We start from the raw sequence: 1,692 nt of genomic DNA, 5'->3' as shown, positions 1-1,692 counted from the left end.
GCAATGTGAATCACCAGCATGCTCACACTAAATGCAAGCTGGCACATTCAATTAGTTATCGTGTCATCACAAAAAATAAGTCAAGCAACACAAGAGTAACAGTGTTCATTTAAAATAATGAATGGCCAATCATCATATTCAGTGTTGTTAATTTGCAGGGTGCCAACTGTTGTTGTACCTCTATCCAAGTCCCTTACCTTTTGTTGTGCTCATACACACACAGAATGATAATCATAACTTTGACCAACATTGCTGTGTCCACTGTTTAATACTGTTTGTCTCACCAGGTGATGTTCATGGGCAGTACTATGATCTGCTGAGGCTGTTTGAATATGGGGGCTTTCCACCAGAGAGCAACTACCTGTTCCTGGGGGACTATGTAGACAGAGGCAAGCAGTCCCTGGAGACCATCTGCCTGTTGCTGGCTTACAAGATCAAATACCCAGAAAACTTCTTTCTGCTGAGAGGAAACCATGAGTGCGCCTCTATTAACAGAATATATGGCTTCTATGATGAGTGTAAGTTGTGTAACATACACAGATAGACACCTTACCAACCTTCCACTGCTCATTGGTTAGTCTTTAGGCCTCAGTGTAGTTAAGATAATACAGTCAATGAGACTCATCTTGATGATCATTTACTTTTTTTCCAATATTAGACTAAAAAAAAAAAAAGAAAGTAAAGCAAACACAGACAAAGATGGATGTGTTTTTTAGGATTATTTTTTATCAGATATTCTTTGTAAAATTGATGTTTGTTTTTGAGTAATCCAAAAGTGTATCCAACATTATTTTTTATGACCCTAGATATTTTATGACATTTGATATGTATTGTCTGTAGTAATCCACTTCTTTATACAGATTACACTGGCTGATATACATCAAATTCCCTCAACGTTTTCATTAACCATTTATCCATTCATACTCAGAAAATCAAAAGAAACATTTTTAATAAATTATGAATCTGATTTGGAGTTGTTCTTTTGAAGCTTATGAGGAAGCTGGCTTATTAGCTGTAACAAAATCCAGAGCTACAACACAGATAACCTCTCAATACACCAGGCTTTGGGCTAAGGAGCATGATCAGGCAGAATGGGTCGTGGTTAGTCACATGCCTTTCTCTGCTGTTCACAGCCAGGATTATGTAAAACGTTGTTTCTAATGTGATGCAATGGGTGCAGCAGCTGTTAAGATTTTATAGGCCCCAAGATTAGATTGTGACCAAGTAATTGTGGTTTCTTCCCACAGGTAAAAGGCGATACAACATAAAGCTGTGGAAGACCTTCACCGACTGCTTCAACTGTTTGCCTGTTGCAGCCATTGTTGATGAGAAGATCTTCTGTTGCCATGGAGGTATTCTCATCAAACAATTCATTTGGCTTGTATCCAGAGCGCACACACACAAACTCGCCTCTTCACTGTTGTTACTATCAACATAATGGCCAAAGGCCTGCAGGACTGTGGGATCTTAATTTGTTCGAGTCTATTTATATTTCCTTTCCCTGTATCAGCAGACTTGGCTTTAGAGCCAGGCTGTTATTTCTAATCACATGCACTGATAACAGGTAGAAAATAATAAAACATTTTATTATAGCTTTTATAGTAGATTGGACCTATGACTGTAACATTGCCAGATTAAGTGTGTACCAAGTTACCATAGTGCTTCTGTCCAATACATTTAGTGGTTTCTAAT

General features: G+C 38.0%; 1 protein-coding gene across 1 annotated transcript; it reads left to right on the top strand.

Moving 5' to 3' along the window:
- Positions 1-287: 287 nt before the first annotated feature.
- Positions 288-1,352, top strand: LOC111665361 (serine/threonine-protein phosphatase PP1-gamma catalytic subunit B-like; the record flags this gene model as incomplete). The annotated part of the gene is made up of 2 exons (XM_023420351.2): positions 288-518; positions 1,248-1,352. Coding segments are annotated over 2 exons (336 nt in total), but the record flags the coding sequence as incomplete, so codon positions are not given.
- Positions 1,353-1,692: the final 340 nt, after the last annotated feature.

This window comes from Seriola lalandi, unplaced genomic scaffold (genome assembly GCF_002814215.2).
Source record: "Seriola lalandi dorsalis isolate HSWRI2012SDOR001 ecotype SW California unplaced genomic scaffold, Sedor1 jcf7180002002205, whole genome shotgun sequence".
Lineage (NCBI taxonomy): Eukaryota > Metazoa > Chordata > Actinopteri > Carangiformes > Carangidae > Seriola > Seriola lalandi.
This window is presented reverse-complemented; position numbering and strand designations above follow the sequence as displayed.